General features: G+C 42.5%; 1 protein-coding gene across 7 annotated transcripts in view; it reads right to left on the bottom strand.

The window, feature by feature from the left end:
• ADAMTSL3 (ADAMTS like 3) overlaps window positions 1-18,209 on the bottom strand; it is a 287,105-nt gene that overhangs the window by 18,234 nt on the left and 250,662 nt on the right. For 6 of the 7 annotated variants that reach the window (XM_044981169.1, XM_044981163.1, XM_044981164.1 and 3 more), the window contains 3 exons: window positions 17,156-17,283; window positions 16,703-16,831; window positions 1,275-1,457 (listed from right to left, as the gene is read on the bottom strand). In XM_044981169.1, coding sequence (XP_044837104.1) covers window positions 1,275-1,457; window positions 16,703-16,831; window positions 17,156-17,283 — 440 coding nt within the window. Of the gene's footprint in view, window positions 1-1,046; window positions 1,458-16,702; window positions 16,832-17,155; window positions 17,284-18,209 lie in introns of those variants that run through there. The other variant, XM_044981168.1, reaches the window with a different exon arrangement.

An 18,209-nucleotide genomic window follows, 5' to 3' on the forward strand; every position in this document is an offset into this window, starting at 1 on the left:
CCTTATATTCCCTGAGTATAAAGACTATATATTATGCTGCCACATAACTTGCCAGAGAGAGGCAGGACCACTGCCTGACCTACAATGCTCTGCGGCGCTCCTGATCATTCATGGCCCCTCTAAAATAGGTAGGAGCTTCAAAGTCCCAATATAGCCCAGTCCTCAAGCCCTGACTGACAAAACTTCCTATTGAAATCAGTGGGAGTTTTGCTTGAGCATAGCCTAAGAACTGGAGGATTTGGCCTCTACTACCTACTTCAGATTCACTTAAATCAGTGTCAGGTGACTGGGACCAGAAATAAAGTTCAGGCTCTGACCAGCAGTTCTGTGACAGATCTTTAATTACACTGCCCTCCTCAGAAGCATCTGGCTCCTCTGCTTCCGCCAGGAAGCTGGAAACCATGAGTGTATCTTATTGCCACTGTTTATAGTAGGCTCCACACCCTCACTCTTACAAAGAGACTCGTATCCCCCAAAATTTCTTACCTGCGGAAACAGGCCCCATCATCTATAAGCCGGCTAATGTTTGTGTGCTTAACAGTGATGGTTTGCAACAGAACTCAGCATGCTTAGCTACCACAAAGTGTTTGGGGAGTTAGTCTTTACAGATGGAAGATCCATTCACTGGGGATACTTGGGGGTCAAGGTTGCATTGTGGGATTTTACATGACTAATCTATTTACAGTAGAGTTGATTAACCAGACATGTTTAGTTTTTCATTTTCAGCTTCTTACCCCTTACTAGGATAAAGACATTCAGGGTGGGCTGCCCATGTTCTGTAATTTTTATTCTTCACTTGTGTATGTTTTATTGCCCTCTGAGATTAGAAGTACAACTCCCACTAGGATAAGTGGATTGCTCTGGATTTCCTTGTAAACCCTGCCCTCTGTCTCCAGGTGAAAGCACCATGCATTCTTTAATCTAGATTTATCTCTTACAGAGTGTCAACAAGGCTCTAGAAGACCCAGGTCTCTTGCTTAAAGGCTATTGGCTGTTGCCAAGAAGATGGCACAGTTGCCCAGTGGCAAGTGGATGGAGCCCAAGAAAGAGACATCAGAACTCAAATTCTCTGTGCTCAAAATTAGCATAAACAGACAGTATGGAATGAAAAACATACTTCAAAGGGCCAGGTTCCATCAGGAAATTCTAAACCCATGTCAATTAGAGGATTAACTATTTCTCCAAACACATCCCTATCCATTCTAAGAACAACACTTTTTAACCAAAATGGTTTGTCATTGCTTATGAATGATGAACTAAGATTTTACACTTACCGAATAAGTGAAGGACAGATGTGGCTACTGCTTTTCCAAGAGCACTGGTTGCTGTGCAAGTATATGTTCCTGCATTTTCAAATGAAACATTCTGCAGAAATAAGGACCCATTCAAAAGCAAGAAAGAATTGTTTCGTAGAGATTCTTTCCTCTTAAGCCAAGTTACTTTCGGTTGGGGAACACCTTAAAAAGGCAAATAATAAAAATGCTGACCACCTTATATAAATCTTGGGTTTTATCTTTTGCACTGCTGCCCATCATTGTAGTATCCAGTGCCTGGAGTTCTAATGTCATTTTTCAGACAGCGCAATAAAACAACAGCAGTTTTAATAAAATAAGCACATTTTTGCATTCACAACAAAATATCCTCAAATGGGTAGTTCTCATTTATAACTCTCAGTTCTAGTAGTACTTCAGCGCAGAGCAGTGATAAAAGGTTAAGCACTCTGTGGGAAGCTAACAGAATGGCTTTACAAATGACTGTCAATCCTCAGAAAGTGATATATTACAATTGAAGGGCCTAAGCTCTATATCAATGTTCGAATGATTTATTGCACTGGATAACATGAGACTGCTCACATGAATAAGGACAACTCATGTAAAGGCTTTCAGGATCAGGTCCTTATTTCGAATAGCATCCTTTATACAAACTGCATCCCAGAACACATCACAGGATAAAATAAAAGTTACAAAATTCTTAAAACAAAAGCAGAGAAAGAGAGTAATTAGGGGGCATAGTATACACCTGGGGGAAAATATGCACATGAGATTTGAGAATAGATGGGGTCAATGTGTGCCAAGAATACAAGAAGGCTGTTCCATATGACAGGAGCTGCAGAGATTACTTGTATCAGCAGCATGTGAAGGGATAGAGAGGGGAACAGTCTGACACAGAGCCTCAATCATTAACACTCTTATTTGTTGTGCTGCAGGAGGCTAACTGTATTCTAGTTGCTTTTTAATTAAAATTCTGTCATCTTTGCTTTTATAACCATTAACTTCCAAGAATTCACTTGTCTGATACTTGACATCCCAAGTGTCAAACTATGAATATTTTTTTCTTTTAAAAGGAGTGATGTTTGTCAATCAAACAGCATTATCAATACTGGATGCTTTCTAAAGTTGCTCTTATCCCCAAACATCTGCCTTTAAATGGAAATTTTGCAAGCCATTAATTCCAGCACATTAAAAGCACTTTATTGCTGGCCTTTCATGCCAGCTGCTGGATCAGGGGCATTCTTTTCAAGTCCCAAAGGTCCACTGAAATCACACTGAATCACTCTGTCATATCTGGCACGATGGCCAACCTGAGAGGGGCACTATGCATGAAGCATATGAAGCAGGCATGAAAAAAAGCTAAATTGTCTTCTGCACAGTGTTTTCTTGCCTAAAAACACTTACCATTGGTCATTTAAGGATATTAAAATGGGTGGACCTACCTGATTATGTGGGACATTTGGAAATATTAACCATATTGAATGCTAATTCAGTCCCCTTTCTTTACAGATCATTTTGTGGTATTGCTTTACAGATTATGTCTTCATGATACGGAATGGCCCTTAAGAAGAACTTTAACAATTCAATCACTGGCTTAGTACTTTCAATGCACACCTCTCATTTTCCCTTCAGTATAATAGGAACCAGATATATTTTTTGGATTCAGCTATTTCACTGAAGGGAAATGTTCCTCACATCAATTTGTCTAGAAAGCCACCAGACAGAAACACCCTACCACATTATCAAAGATTTAAACTAGACAATTTAGCAACTAGTAAAAGTGTTTTTAGGTTCAAAAGATTGTGTACCACTGAACAAAATAGCACAAAACAAGCTCTGGTCTGTAGTGTGCACAAGAGTCCAAAATCAGAAGTTATCTTTCAACTTTTTCAGAAGAAGCTTTATACCATTTTGAGAAATCCTGCTGGGATTAAGAAGAGCCCTTGTTTTAAGAGTCCCTTTTGTAATTAACCCAAACTTTCTGGCTAACATGAATCCTTCTCAGAGAGTAATGGGCCAGTTTACATCAGAGATAGTGTTATTTGTTTGATAACTTGTTATTTGGGACACTGTTCTCAACACAGCATGCACGCGTGCGCGCGCGCACACACACTGTCCAAAATGTACCCAACTGCTAGGATTTATCTGTATTCTTAATTTAAATAAAATATAAGCCACAAAGCACAGTCTAAGCTTTCTTACAAGGTTGTCATATTCCTAGGGTTTCTCCCTGCGAGGTAGCTCTGTCCCTGCTCCTCGTTCTTTCTGACCCTCTTTGGGGACATCTACATAGAGTGATAGCCTGCGGCAGCAAGTCTCAGAGCCAGGTTAACAGACTTGGGCTACCGCGCTAAAAATAGCTGTGGATTTGTTGCAGCGTGGGCTTTGAAGCCTAGGGAGGGGGGTGGGTTTCAGAGCCCAAGCCACAAATCTAAGCCTTTTAGGGCCTGTACTGGAGCTAGTGAGTTCCCCTGGCCTGGGCTCCAGAATAAACAAGGAATTTCAAGAACAGTCCTGCCTCTCCCTGCAGGTCCCAAACCCCGCCACCTCTCACACCCCTGGCCTGGGCTCCAGAAGAAACAAGGAGTCTGAAGAACAGTCCCGCCGATCCCTGCAGGTCCCAAACCCCGCCACCTCTCACACCTGCTTTGTAAGTCAACTGGAATTATTAGTAAATAATCTTTCTTTCTGCTTTAACAGCCTCTGTGAATTTCTGCTCGGCGAAGTCTAGCAAGCAGCACCGCCCATGCTGGGAGTTCCTCAAGTGAATAAAGATTGAAGCACTGATTTTTCAAACCCTGCCCCTGACAAGGAGGATGGGGCTAAGGAGTAAACAGAACTGCACATAGCTGTTTTGCAGTTTACCCCCAATAGAAATGCAGAGTTATCCTTAAATCTGCTATGTAGCGTCACCATGAGGGAGAAAATATGGCGGAAAAAAAATCTAACGTCTTTAAAAATCTAATCTAATCTGGGACAACGAACACTATTATGCTTGAATCATAATTGTATGGTTATTACATGGTATCACTACAGTGCAGAGTTGAGGTTGTTTGAATTCCTTTACTGTTCATTTCCATGCCTCAATATGTTTGGATTTCTTTTAAGGTTAACGCTAACTCTGAATTTCCCGGGATGATAATATTTGTTTTGCAGATAACTGCAACATCCCTATAATGTATTTTACCTTAAAATGACTGAGAGATACTTGTGTGCAGGTTGTGTTTTTATCTGGAAATTGATGATAATTAAGCTGACGTCTGACACAGAGTGGGTTTACATTACGTTTAGTTCAGTTGGCCTCCTTGTGACCATTTGGGGGCTCTTGCCCTAGTTTTTGCATTTGATTCCTCCCCCCCCATCTTCTTATTAACTGAAAAATGATCCTTTTGTGAGTGGGGCTGAGGGCTCTGGGGCTATTGGGTTAAGGAGGGCTGGATTTGTCCTTGGGCTGTCTTTCCAGTTTTTCTTTTAAACACTGAGTGGCAGCTCCTGGATTACAGCCAAACTAACTGCAGGAAAGACATTCCCTTAGGGCAGTGGGTCTCAACCTATGGGCTGCTTGTGGCTCAATCAGCACACAGCTATGGCCCATGAGACATCCTCAGGGCCATACAGGTAGTCTATATCACGTGTGGATGTGACCCAAATAACACACAGAGAGCTGCATCTGTGGCCTACAATAGGTTGAGAATCACTGCCTTAGGGTATATCTACACAGCAAAGAAAAACATGCGGCTGGCCTGCGCCATCCAACTTGGGCTCGCAGGGCTCAGGAGGTGGAACTGTTTCATTGCTATGTAGACTTCTGGGCTCAGGCTGGAGCCCAGGCTCTAGTTTCCAAACCCTGAAATCGCTCTGTCACACTATTCTGGCAGTGAAGAGAGGCCGTGGGGCAGGGCAGGGCAGTGTATGCTGCTGTGTTCCACCATTCAGAGCAGCCCAGAGGCAGCCATGTCAGGTTGCTGTAAATTAGAGCAGCCCCATACTCCATTCCTTGGAGCAGCCGAGAATCTGGGAAGCATAAAGGTGGTGTAAAGCTTTCCAGGCTGTGCCTTATGAGGCGTGTATCCAGAGATATGAAGCAGTCTGTCCAGAAATTGTTTTTTATTGTATGGTGCTTTAAGGTCTGGAGATATTCATCCTACAGATGGATTAAAGAAACAAAAAAGAGGCAAAAGAAAAACGTAAAGCAACACTTTGAACGACTCCTTTACTTTCTCATAGGGTCCCCTGTCCACTCTTTGCTCTTGGATATGGAAGCATGCACATTTCAAGCTGTTTTGCACCCGTTCAGTTTATCTGTATGTTCATGCTTCCAATGACAGATCTGTTTCTGCCCAGACTCTCATACAAGACATTGAGTTCTTGCACACACAGTCATTTCTCAAATTCCTATCAGCAGAAACTCTGGAGGGCACAAGAGACGTAACAGGCAGGCAGGAGAAAAGGTGAGAGGGAATAACAGAAAGCAGCAGGAGCTGCAGGAAGAGGGAGGAGGAAGAGCCTCTTATGTACCTCTCTAGCACCCCCAGGAGCCTGGACTGATTAACACCAGCTTCTCAGGGAGCTTCCTGTTTCCTGCTGCTCCCTTGAACCCACTTGAGGAGAACAGGCAGTCAACTGAAGTAGTAGGAGCCAGTTAGACCCTTAAGATGCTGATATCTTCCCTCACTCAGGCCCTGCTACCAGCCTGCTTATTTGTCCCCTTCAATTGAGTGTTGAGAGCCACTACAGCTGGTACAGAACAGCAGTCATGAGTGAAAGAAGAAAATGCCCCTCTGGGGCAGCATTCAGAAAAAGAAAGCAAAGAAGGATTTTCTATCTAAGCAGGAAGGAGTTCTCCTGAGATACAGAGACACAAATGTTCACGGTGAGCCTTCCGGCCCCAGGGAGGATGTGAGTGGTGAGGAGATGCCTGATCTTCCAGTTAGTCAGAGTGCAGGTGACCTGGCAGCTACTGCAGCATCCATATCTCCATCTCAAATGGATCTAACCATGCACATTCCTGAAGAAAAGTGTAGCTCAGAGAAGAGTGTGGTGGAGGCACAAGAAACAGCTGCTGCTGAGTTTAGTTCCTTAAGTTTAGATGATCCAGGACTGTGGACCCACTTGAGTAGTAGCCTGAGGGACTTCCTTGTACTGTATGGGCCACAGCAAGTGAAAAACTTCACGTTCCCCAAAGACAATGAAAACAGAAGTTTCCATCCAACACATTACTGGTGTGAAATCCCCAATGGTGACAAAGCGGAGAGGCCATGGCTTATGTACTCAAAAAACAGAATGCTGCATACTGTTTTTGTTGCAAACTCCCCAGTCTAATGTTACAGCCACATTGGGTTCTACAGGAATAAAAGACTGGAAAAATCTGGCTAGAAATCTGGCATGCCATGAGAAGGCAGCAAATCACCAGTGAGCATTCCATAGGTGGAAAGAGCTTGAGATGAGACTAAGGTTAAAGGCCACCACAGTTGATCAGCATCAAGAGAAGATTGCATCAGAGTCTCTTTACTGGCAAAATGTTCTGAAAAGGCTCATTGCCATTGTGAGAATGCTTGCTACCCAAAACCTAGCACTGCGCGGCACTTCAGATCAGCTGTATGTGCCAAACAATGGAAACTTCCTTACAATTGTGGAGCTGATGGCTGAGTTTGATGCTGTACTCCAGGAGCATCTAAGTAGAGTCACCCACACAAGAAATGTACACACACCACTACCTTGGAAAAACAATTCAAAATGAGATCATACAGTTACTGGCAACAAAAGTCAAACAAAAGATTGTGGCAGCTCTGAAGTCAGCAAGATATTACTCTGTTATTCAGGACTGCACACCTGACATCAGCCATATGGAACAAATGTCTTTAGTGGTGCGTTTTAACAACAGAACATAGTGAAAATGTCCCTGCAATGGTGACTGTCAGAGAACATTTTCTAGAATTTATTGACATTGATGAAACTACAGGAGCTGGTATGACAAATGTGCTTCTTAAAAAGCTGGAAGATATGGGAATTGTGATATCTGACATTAGAGGTCAGGACTACGATAATGGTACCAACATGAGAGTAAAGAACAGAGGAGTGCAGACATGGATCCGAGAGTGAAAGCCTGGAGCTTTTTTTGTCCCATGTAGTTCTCATTCACTGAACTTGGTAGTCAGTGATGCAGCATCAGCTTCTAGTGAGGCTGCTGAAGTTTTTAAAGTAATTCAAAGCATCTCTGTATTTTTCTCTGCATCAACTCATCGATGGCAAATTTTGAAGCAACACCTGGGAACATCCTCTCGGACACTGAAACCACTCAGTGCCACATGATGGGAAAGTCAAATGGAGGCAATAAAGCCTATCAAACACCAAATTGGGAAGATAGATGATGCTATAGTTGCCATTCTGAAGGATAATGCTATGACAGGAACTGTTCGTGAGAGAACAGTGACAGAGGGAAATGGAATCACCAGAAACATACATAACTTCAAATTTCTGTGTGGCTTAGTGTTGTGGCATGACATACTGTTTGATATAAATGTTGTAAGCAAGAGACTCCAAGGTGTTGACCTTGATATATGTGGAAGCAATGGAACAACTGGACAAAGCAAAGTCATACCTACAGTCTTATTGGTCAGATGAGGGATTTCAAAATGTTTGAAGAGTGCACAGAAGTTGGCAGAGGAACTTTACACTGAAGCTATTTTCCCACTCATTCAAGAATACAAGAGTCACCGAAGAAGACGACGTTTTGATTACAAGGCACGGGATAATTCCATAAGAGACCCCAAATAACAATTCAAAGTCGAATTCTTTAACCAGGTGCTAAATTGTGCAATACAGTCAGTTGAAGAACGTTTCAGGCAGCTCAAGGAACACAGCAGTATATTTGGGATGTTGTATGATATTCCAAAACTCCTCACTATACCTGAAGAAGACCTATGCCAGCAATGCAGGGCACTAGATACAGCATTGATACATGATGACATGTGCGATATCGATGCGAGTGATTTAGGTGATTAACTGAAAACCCTTTCAAGATACATTTTAGCAGGATCAACTCCAAAGGCTGTTCTGGAATATATGTGCACAAATAAGATGGCCACCCTCTTTCCAAATGCTTTTGTTGCTCTGCGCATACTTCTAACACTTCCTGTAACAGTTGCCAGTGGAGAATGCAGCTTCTCCAAGCTGAAGTTAATAAAAACACATCTACGCTCCACAATGACACAGGGAGGCTGGTCGGCCTTGCAACCATCTCAATAGAGCATGAGCTGGCCCAGACTGTGGACCTTCAGAAAGCAGTTCAAATCTTTGCAACCATGAAGGCACGGAAAGCACCACTTTGATTATTCAAACGCCAGTGTTCACTATTCAGACAAGTTACATTTGCTGTTCAGGCATTTGAAAATTAAGTGTTACTTAAAATTTTTCAACAAGGCATTTTAAGTTGTTAGTTCTCCTTTATTGGGGTAGGTAGCAGAGCAGTACCATGAGAGGAGTAGATCAGGAAGAAGGCAGAATTGAGACCTTTAAAAGTTTTGGCCCAAGCAAGAGGACACGGGGGCATCATTTGAGCTCCCCGCCTCAGGTACCAAAATGTTGTGGGCTGGCCCAGCAATCTCTGCTCCACCTTCTGAAATTTAAGGCCAAGATTTTTAAAAACAGGTGCCTAAAATAAGGCTCCTAAATCCCTATTTAGGTATCCAAATAAGTGGACTCACTTTCAAAACCGCCAAGTTCTCATGAGCTCCCTCTGAAGTCAATGGGAGCTGCTTAGTGCTCAGCTTTTAAGACAGGTCACTTATTCAGACACCTAAATATTGATTTAGTAGCCTAGTGTCATTTTTGAACATCATGACCTATTTCTAAGGGACGACATAAGAATTCATAATGTCTGACTGTGTCCCTACAAACAAAAATAATCACAACAACAGTAATTCAGACAATTGTTGAATTATCTTGCCTCTATACCTGTGAGCTGCAAGTGCAAGTAATACCGCTGACAAAGATTTTGGTGGAACCAAACATTGCAATCCTGCAATATAACCTTGACTTCAGAGAGTTTTGCACGAGCAAAAACTACAGGGAAAAATGACATCCACATGCATCAATGTGTAGGGAAAATTGATGGGGCACGTGGTGAAAGGGTGAGAGTCTCGGTAGCAAGGGAGGAAGACACTTGCCAAGATAGCTCCTTCTTCTGGAAGTCTCTGGCACCAGTTGGCCAGCTGGAAGACAGGGGTGCTGACTGGCCAGCATTCTCCTGCTCCCAGGATTCAGCTCAGTGAAGCGGTCATGTGGAGCTTCTTTCAGCTCCGTTCCAGAAGCTCACCCTACCCACCTGAACTAGGAATGGGAACCCGGCCTGACAGATGCTGTGGGTTGAGCCAATCGTGTGATTAGGGGATCCGTAGGAATTTTCTCTCGCCTGGGGCAAATGGCAAAGGATCAGGGAGGTTTTTTTGCCTTCCTCACAGCACCTACAACCCACTGTGGTTTAAGTAGGAAGGTGCTTAGTGCCTAACTGAAGTACTAAGATAGTGTTGTTTATTTGTCGCAACTTGCGGCCAGTTTCCAGTGCGGTTAAGAGTATAAAATGAATGGTTCCCAGAGGCAAAATACCTGAGATTTCAGTGATGGACCTTGGGTTCATGTGATAGGGTGAGACCTTGTGGCCTTCGCAGGCCAAGGTTCCCACTGTGCTGCACCCTCTGTCCCCCATGCATGGGGAAGGATGCTAGGATTAAAGGAGAACTGGGTTCTGGGGGTAGGCTGAGGAGAGCCACCCCACATTATAGGTTATATGTTTAGGAGCCCTGTAAACCTTGTGCCAGTTATGGGTTATATGGTAAGGAGCCCTGTAACGCATACGCTGGAACCAATTAAATGCCTGATATAGGAAAATATTGGTGACACCCCTCCCGAGTTAAAGTTTAATAAAAGTTGCAGCCTGCCACTTAATTTCATGCATTTGTCTGGCCTTATTTTGCCTTTGTGTCCACATCAATGGCCTTTAGTTTCTAAAGTGTAATTGTCCCTCACCAGGCCTCCTCCTTGATCAAGATGAATATTGCCTCAATTCATGTTTCTTTTGTCTTAAAAAGGTCATGCAGCCTCCGGATGGAGAGCTCCTCAGTGACATGGAATTATTTCCCCAGGCCCTTTTTTAGAGAGGCTCCAGTGGCAATGGTCTGCAGGTGGCCTCCTGTCCACAGGAGGTGGAGGGGGCTGGTGAGCCACAGGTATCCAGGAGTCAGCACAAAGCCAAATGAACTATCTGGGCATCCACCAAGATCCAGGCAGATTTCTGGGGAATCTGTGTGTTCTGGGTTTGTAACTCTTAGCCATTCTTTGTAGAGGCAGTGACAGTGGTGGAGGGGAATTCCCCTTCCCAGCCCCCTCCCACTGCTACAATCTCCATGTGAAAACCTCACCAACTTTTTATTCCCTTGTACCCTGCGGTGGATTTTTCAGTAGGAGAGGCTAGTCTGGCTCAATCACTAATGACCAATATAGCTATGGCCACAAAGGGAAGTAAACATAAAGACTTGGGAAAGAGAAACATGCCAGGAATTAGATTCCTTGACGGGAGTGTGTTGTCTGCTGAAGGGAGTTCAGGCAAATGAGGTGGGGGAGGGAGCACAAAAAAGAAAAAATGCAACAATGTGAACAGGTCACTTTTTACAATCAGTTCATATAAAGGACAGAGAGATACGATTAAGACACTTTCCCTTCATTAAGCTAATTAGGAATAGGAACATTTTGTCCTGTATTCCTGCTACTATATTTGATGCTTTTACAAAATACTATAGTGCTTCCTTCTACAGACTTTTGAAGCTCACTATTAATTTGCATTTAGGATCACAAAAGGGAAGCTAAACAACATGAATGATTCATAAGCCCAGGGATTTTACTGTTATATCCTTCTCACCCCTCACCCCGATTTTTCTGAAGTGAAAAAAAAACTATAAAGGATAGAATGCCAACATCAAAGGCACATTTAGCATAGTGTAGGTAAATGAAAAGGACAGATGGAAGATCAAATTGCTGGCTTCATCTGCAACAATTTCAACTGTGCAAAATTGCTTATCTGATACTGATGGTACATAATTGGTTCATATCTGTTTAATGTGTGTAAATGAGAACGTCTAACAGCGGTTCAATATGTTTTGTATCATTAATGGCTTTTAACACTATATTAGTATATGCAGAGCAGCAAAAGTATATTCAGCGCTATACAAAATATGGATTACAATGCAGTCCCCTACTCTGAGAAGCTTCCAATATGAAATACATTCAGAGGTGCAATAAAATGTCTGTAGTCTATATACCACTTAATACTTAGCAGCTTTCCTTTCTATTTTCTCACCAGAAGGTGGCACACAATGCACAGTTTATACATATTTGTCCATTTCCCACCCCCCATTTTACTTCAGCTTAGAACTTTCAGCTTTTTAGAATAAATAGAGTCTGACAGGTTTAGTTTATTTTGGGTAATAATCACAAAAGATCCTTTCTGCAAATACAATAAAAGTTATCCAGGAGCAATTTGGAGCAAGTGCTATTGATATTTATACCATATATGTTGATCAAAAAGTAGTTGGCTATAACAGTGGAATATAAATCTCTCCAGAATGTTATAAATATCTCCTAACATATGTGATGTGGGACCTATTATTATAAATTGAAAGGAAAATAGAAATCTATATTATTAGCTTCAGCAAATCAGTAGAAATAACTTTCTTAGCCCTTGCCCTGATGGTCTGTTACTTATTAGAGTATATGCTTTACACGATATATCTCTATTTTTGTAATTCAAAACTGATGATTAGCGCATGAGAGAAAGTCTTTTGGAGAAAGAGAAAATCAAATAAATGAAACAATGAGACAGGAAAAAATATGTGGCACATATCACATAATATTAAACCTTTTTGTCTGATGATGTTAATGGATACTTAAATTGCTCCATGTAACACAGTCTAATAACCCTAGCATCCCAAAGCATTCTATTCAGAGGCATTTTTGGTAGGCTTGTTGGTCATGAGTAATTCAATTACACAGTATACTGTGCAGCCACCAACTGGCCACTAGGGGATGCTAGAAAGTTCACCCTTCTTCCCATCCTCACATCTGCAGCTCTCGGCATACTCTCTGCCAGTTTGCGTGGCAGGCTGCTCCTAGTCCCAGTAATTCTCCACTGTGGAACAGTGTTCTGTTGAATGAACCACTAAGGTGTCATTTTTGTACAGATCCATAACTAATATTTTCTGTATCCTGCAGTAAGAAAATTGCTACGTGGACATCCACATGGACTGTACTGGCAAGAGAGAGGGAAGTGTGTGCACAGCGGGACACAGAGTGCAAAAGTACAGTATTGTAAAGAATTTCCCAGAGAGAAACCCCTGGGTTACACAGCTGAATCTGAAAGTAGAATTAGGTTCAATTTAAAAAACACCAAAGCCAAGAAATTTAAAAATTTTAAAATTCTGCCAATGACATAAACTATGCCATGGCACGCACACACAGACACCTTGGGGTCCTCCCTACATACATCCTTTTTTGTGGCATGGCAAGCATCTAAATGGCAACCATAGTCACTCAACATCAATGGGACAGCTGCATGAATAAGGTCTGCAGAATAGGGCCCTTGCTGAGCACACCCGAGCATACCTTGCTGAGCCTTGTCTGGTAACACTTAATGTACAAAACCAGGCAGGTTGTCATTCACAGAAAAGAAGTCAGACATTGCAGCTGAGCTAATGTATCCTTCTTTTTGCCTACTTATGAGAAAGGACAGTGGGGGAAAAACACCTCCAGGTCTAATCAGGGTCTCCTGGATGCTAAAAGAAGGGGGCAGAGGGAGGGAGAGATAGCTGAGTGGTTTGAGCATTGACATGCTAAACCCAGGGTTGTGAGTTCAGTCCTTGAGGGGGTGATTTTGGGGAACTGGGGTAAAAATCTGGGGATTGGTCCTGCTTTGAGCAGGGGGTTGGACTAGATGACCTCCTGAGGTCCCTTCCAACCCCAATATTTTATGATTCTAAGAAGCCTATCTTCTAATCAACATTATCTGTAGGTACTGATGATGAGGAGAAAGAATGTGTAAACCCATAAGAATGGCCCTACTGGGTCAGACCAAGGGTCCACCTAGCCCAATATGCTGTCTTCCGACAGTAGCCGGTGCCCCAGAGGGAATGAACAGAACAGGTAATCATCAAGTGATCCGTCCCCTGTTGCTCATTCCCAGCTTCTGGCAAACAGAGGCTAGGGACACCATAAACCCATAAATCCTACAGACCTATATTTGATATCATATACATCGGATACTCCTTCAAATGAATTTCCTGAGGGATGAATAAATACAAAAGTAACACCACCACGTGCTTATCACTTTTCATTCTAAAGTCTCAAAACCACTCTGCAAATATGGGAAGATATCAACATCCCCAGTTTGCAAGTGAAGTAACTCAGACTCCAGTTAGTTACACAGCAAGTCAATGGCAGAATCAGGAATAGAAGCAGGTCTCCTGGCTGGCAGTCCATTTGTAATCATGAAACTATGAAGATTCTGCATGAAAAGCAAAGCCATTATTTTATCCAAAGTATTGAATATGTTTTATTTACTACACGAGCTTCAGTTGAACCATTCACAAGTAGGATATGAAAGATGGGGCCAATAACATAACATAGTACACTATTTCCTTTTCCTGCATATATGGATTAAGTAGTTTGGAAACTGCAATTTTAGTCATAAATTGCTTATTCCTCAGCTAGGTCCCGATTCAACACAGCACTTAGGACATGCTCAACTTTCAGCATGTGATGTAATCCCCACGGGGACTACTCACATGAGCAAAGTTATGCATATGCATAAGTGTCTGGAGGATCCGGATTTAAATGTGCTGTCCTTATAGAGTACAGAGACATAGTTAATTCTTTTCCAGTGCACTTTTTCCAGAGATCAAGCCCTAAAGTATCCTGCATTTTCACCAGGTTTTGAAGAAATCTGTAAACAATGTGTTACTAACATTCTTAAAAAAAGTTATAGTTTTTGCTAAAAAGAAAAACTCTGGAAGATTTGTTCCCCTCTCTTTAAATAAAACAGATTAATAAGGCTATTTAACTCTCTACTTCTTGGAGCAATTCAGTGGTGCACTATTTTTGATTAATGAAAGGAAGACAGAAAAAGTATCCTTACCTCATTTTCTAAGCTCATTTTTCTGCTGTTCGTTTGATGGAAGTTTTAAAAAGTGCAAGCTACATTTCTAATTCAAAAATAATAACTTCTACTTCCTCAGCAATTACAGGAAATAAAGCAATAAGAAAATTCATTTTTAAGTCAACAGTGGTGTCAGTTTTAGCATAACTAAAGCCTTCCCCACTAACATACACAACACCGAAGTGTGTGGAAATTAAAAGTCTCGTGTGAATATTCATTGATATTTAGATTACTAAATACTCACCCATCCTCACAAAATTAATACTAACAGTGTGACTTAAACTCTGCTGAATCTGAGATGCAGGTCAGTTGTACAAAGAGTTGCCAAAATATAGCTGGGAAATATTACTTCCCCCAAAGCAACAGCCTTGGTACGAACAGCGAACAGCAGGGCCACATGGCCCAATATTCATCTGTCTGGCACCACTACTATTTAAAGCTATTTGTAGAACTATTTACTTTCATATTTTTCTATCGCTATTTTGGTCTAATATCAACATCTTTCTTCTGGACAACCGCAAATACAGTTTCCCAAAAACAATAAAAATGGAAATGGCACACTGACTTGTCTAACCATTTATTTTCAATTAGTTGTAACTCTCATTGTTTCCAAGTACTAGTGCAAACTTATTGGCAATGTGCTAGCTGAACATTCACCTTCATGTTCTTGATTAAACAAGACACCATATATTGACACATTTTATTAAAATAATTGGCAGGGTACTACTGTTATGGTAATTAACTTTTAAGGTGATTAGTTTAAAGTACAGAGATGAAGAAATTAACAGGTAAAATATCTACCTTGCCTGCACAAACTGAGATAAAGAAAATAAGATGAAACACAGAATTACCGAATATACTCGATCATAAGCCGGTTCGTTTATAAGCTAACCCCCCTCAAGATGGATAAGTAAAAATGGAAAATTTTGATAACCTGTGCATAAGCCGATCCTGTAATTCAGGGGTCAGCAAACTTTGGCTTCCCGGTCTACAGGATAAGCCGCTGGTGGGCTGAGATGGTTTGTTTACCTCGAGCATCCGCAGGCACGGAGGTAAACCTAAGTAAACAAAGTGTCCTGGCGCGCCAGCTGCTTACCCTGATGGGCCGGGACAGCAACTGATGGGGAAACTTTTTTGGGGGGAGAAGCTGGGAGTCAGGGGAGTAACCCCTGTGACCACTACCCACATGACCCCACCCCTAGCCTGGGACCCCCGCACCCTCCCCATCCCATCCCTTCCCACCTTATCTGGGGAGGGCCAGGGGAGGATGTCTCTGGCCTGGCTGGAGCTGCTCCGGCAGGCTGGGCAGCACGGCCGCAGCCTGCTCCGGCGGGCCAGACCGGGCGGCGCAGCCACAGCATGTTCCAGCGGGCTGGGCCAGGCAGCCACAGCCTGCTCTGGGGGGCGGGGCCGAGAGGCACGGCTGCAGCCTGCCAGCCCTGGAGCTGCAGCTGCTTCGGAGGCTGGGGGGAGAGCAGCGCAGCCAGAAGTGGAGAGACTCTGGCTCCACTGGCTGTGCTGCCTCTCCTTGCTCCCTCCGTTGGGGGGGAGGGGCTGTGTCCCCCCTCTCCCTCTCTATACCCGTTCACAAGCCGACCCCCTTCTCTGGTGCTTCCCTTTTTTACTAAAAAAATTTGGCTTATGAACGAGTATATACGGTACTTAATATATGTAACTTCTATTCGCCATAAGTGCTGCTCCAGAGGTGTTGACCTAAAGAAGCTCTACAGACTTTTATGACTTGGAATCTGTGAGCCTCATCCTCCTTGTCTCTTTCCTGCAGCTGCAAAATGCTGGTTGTAATAGACACACTTATTTTACCATCAAATTTAAAGTTCTGTGAAGGTGAGACTGGAGATTTTATTTGCAGTTCTATATGGCCCAGACGTGAGTATTTCCTATGAGGGCAAGAGACTACAATGGTGCAGCAAATTTTCTGATGAGCAAGTCAGCTGGCTGTGGAGCCAGTAACTAAGATGGGCATCAGTTTTGTGGTCCTTAAACACTGTGCTGGGTCACAGACCATCTCATGGAAGAAAGAATTTTCAAAGCGAGAGAGACAGCGTGTGTACGTCTGTCTGTCTGGAGAAAACAAATAGAGAGAGATGAAATAGAGTGACCAAGTAAAAAGGAATCATGTTCTGCTGCTAACGATAACTTTTTTCAAGTCTCCAGGTGAGCTGCTTATTCCAACACTACAAGAAACTCCAATGGTGTTCTTGCTTACCTGTCACTGGACATTCAATTGTAATGTTTGCTCCAATTTTTGCCACTATCACCCCTCCAACAGTTACAGAGAGATTACTAACTTCCAGATTTGAGACATTTATTCCAGGGGACAAAATGACAGGAGCCTCTTCAAAGGAAAAGAAAAGGAATTATCAATTTAAAATATATTTATTTCAAGTTTTATGTGCTTTATAGACCTTGTATTTAAAATTATCATCATTTAAGCAGAATTAAGGTTGAAAAGAAACATACTGATAGTAGGGTGAATCAGCTAACTTGGCTCATGGCTGGCATGGTTTTAGTTGAAATACAATTTAACAGCAATCAGAAATCCTTATTTCTAGTTACTAACTCAGTCAAACTCAATCCAGATTTGGGAGTAGAGGATGGGTGTTAGTGCTAAACAAAGAAATGACACTCATGATACTATAGATGCAATGATCAGCATTACCTGCATACAACAGTGAAGAAGTTTCGATATCAGAACCAAAGTCATTGACCACCATGCAGCCATACACGCCAAGTTCCTTTTGGGTAGGATTGAGAATCTGTACTTTTCCAGTGACATTCAAAACCACTCTGAAGAATGTTTAAGGGGGAAAAAAGAGTTATTCATGTAGGAACAAATCCCGTGCCCAGCTCACATATCTCAGCTGTAAACCAAGTGTCCCTTCAAGAATATAGGAGGAAGAATCTTCCCATCAGGGATACAGAGCAGAAGCAGAACTGCCCTGTAGAAGCTACTTTAGTCCAATGAGGAAAGCAGCCTCCATGCCTCCAGTGTGCCCCCTTTATGGTGGCAAGGAGAAGCACTGAAGGATATGTGCAGTGATGGCTCCTCCAACTCATCCTCTCCTCCCAAACAGCAATGAGGAGCTGCAGTCTGTGCCATGCAGGAGATGGACAGCATCTGCAAACCCTTCCTCCTCACTGTGCAGCAGAACAACCCTGCTTTTGCTGCTAAGAGAACCCCCCATACCCGCAGAGGAAGTGGCAGGATTGGACCTGAAATGAACAAATTTCTGTGGGACAATAATAAAAAATTATGAGCAATTTTTAGAAAAAATTACTTTATGTCCCTTTGAAAGCACTCTAGAGCATAGTGGGCTTGTCACCTCAGACCAACAGTTTTGGGAACAACACATGCAAGGTGGCTGAGGTATTACTTACGGTGGGACCTTGGGTTCTCAGCTCAGGGAGGAAATAAGGATCAAGAATTTACAATTTTAAGGGCTACCTGACTTTGTGTATTGATATAGTTTGTAATTATTTTTCCCATTGGCAATAAAGATGCAGCCTTTCCACAAAATACTGTTTTCCATCTGAACCCCTTTCCTAGTATCTCAGTGGCAAGGTACATGACCCAAAACCATGTGGGAAGATTCTGAGAATGCCAGCCTGGTGTATTTATACTTTTTCCCCTTGTTAGATTTCCCAGCACTTAGTAACTTCAGCTACAGTGTGCACCAGTGCGTACATAAATAAATTGTTGATCTGACACCCTA

Source organism: Mauremys mutica, chromosome 11 (assembly GCF_020497125.1).
Source record: "Mauremys mutica isolate MM-2020 ecotype Southern chromosome 11, ASM2049712v1, whole genome shotgun sequence".
NCBI lineage: Eukaryota > Metazoa > Chordata > Testudines > Geoemydidae > Mauremys > Mauremys mutica.